This window comes from Penaeus monodon, chromosome 28 (assembly GCF_015228065.2).
Source record: "Penaeus monodon isolate SGIC_2016 chromosome 28, NSTDA_Pmon_1, whole genome shotgun sequence".
NCBI classification, from domain to species: domain Eukaryota; kingdom Metazoa; phylum Arthropoda; class Malacostraca; order Decapoda; family Penaeidae; genus Penaeus; species Penaeus monodon.
The window spans coordinates 38972998-38973763 of NC_051413.1; the positions used below are offsets into that span (position 1 = coordinate 38972998).

Here is a 766-nt window from a genome sequence, read left to right on the forward strand (position 1 = left end):
ATACAAGCAAACTAGAAGAAATATATTTAAAAGGAAGTGACACTAAAACCCAGCGAGAGGGCTCCAGTTGTCTTTCTGGACGGCCCAGCGTCTGTTCACGTGCCCGAGTGCCCGAGTGCCCTTGCGTGCCACAGGAGCGAAGGTCACTTCATGATTGGAAAAATACGGAGTAAAACATTGCCTTGCAGGTCGCTGAGCTTTTATATGATATTTTATAATCGAATTAGAAAAAAAAATGTGAATATTATATTTTCTTATATTTTACAAATTGCACAAAACCAAGAGCTAAGCTAGTGTAAGTGGAAAGCCTCCGTTATTAATTCTCTCCCTCGCGTTGTTTACGGAGCTGTCTTGCTCAACGTGACATGGAATAAAGATACCGTTTCACTTCTATGGCATGTTGAGGCTCGCCAGATCGTTGTCACTCTGGTCCAAGAACACAGCCAGCTTCGTGAAGCCACAGAGAGGTGAAGTGCAACATAGCCTGTGCTCAGACGTGTTAATCTTGCCAGCTTTGCCAAGTGATAAAAGGTTTGAGTCCGATCATCTGTTCGCAGGAATTTCACTTCATTAACTATTTTTTTTTAGAGATAACATCGTGATCGTATGTCGGGCTTTCCCTATGTGATCACGTGGTTGTTATTCAAGTGATATGAGGTGCTTGTATTTGGTAAGTTTACATATTTTTCAAGATAATCGTTTTGCTACTCGGTAACATAATCTTCAGAAGACCGGCACAACCTCCGTGAAGTAGGATGGTACATGC

General features: G+C 42.0%; 1 protein-coding gene across 1 annotated transcript in view; it reads left to right on the forward strand.

The window, feature by feature from the left end:
- Positions 1-324: 324 nt before the first annotated feature.
- The window catches only part of LOC119591578 (glyoxylate reductase/hydroxypyruvate reductase-like), a gene marked incomplete in the record, with an annotated part of 18060 nt that continues 17618 nt past the window's right edge, over positions 325-766 (forward strand). The window contains 1 exon segment of the mRNA XM_037940338.1: positions 325-531. Coding sequence (XP_037796266.1) covers positions 398-531 — 134 coding nt within the window.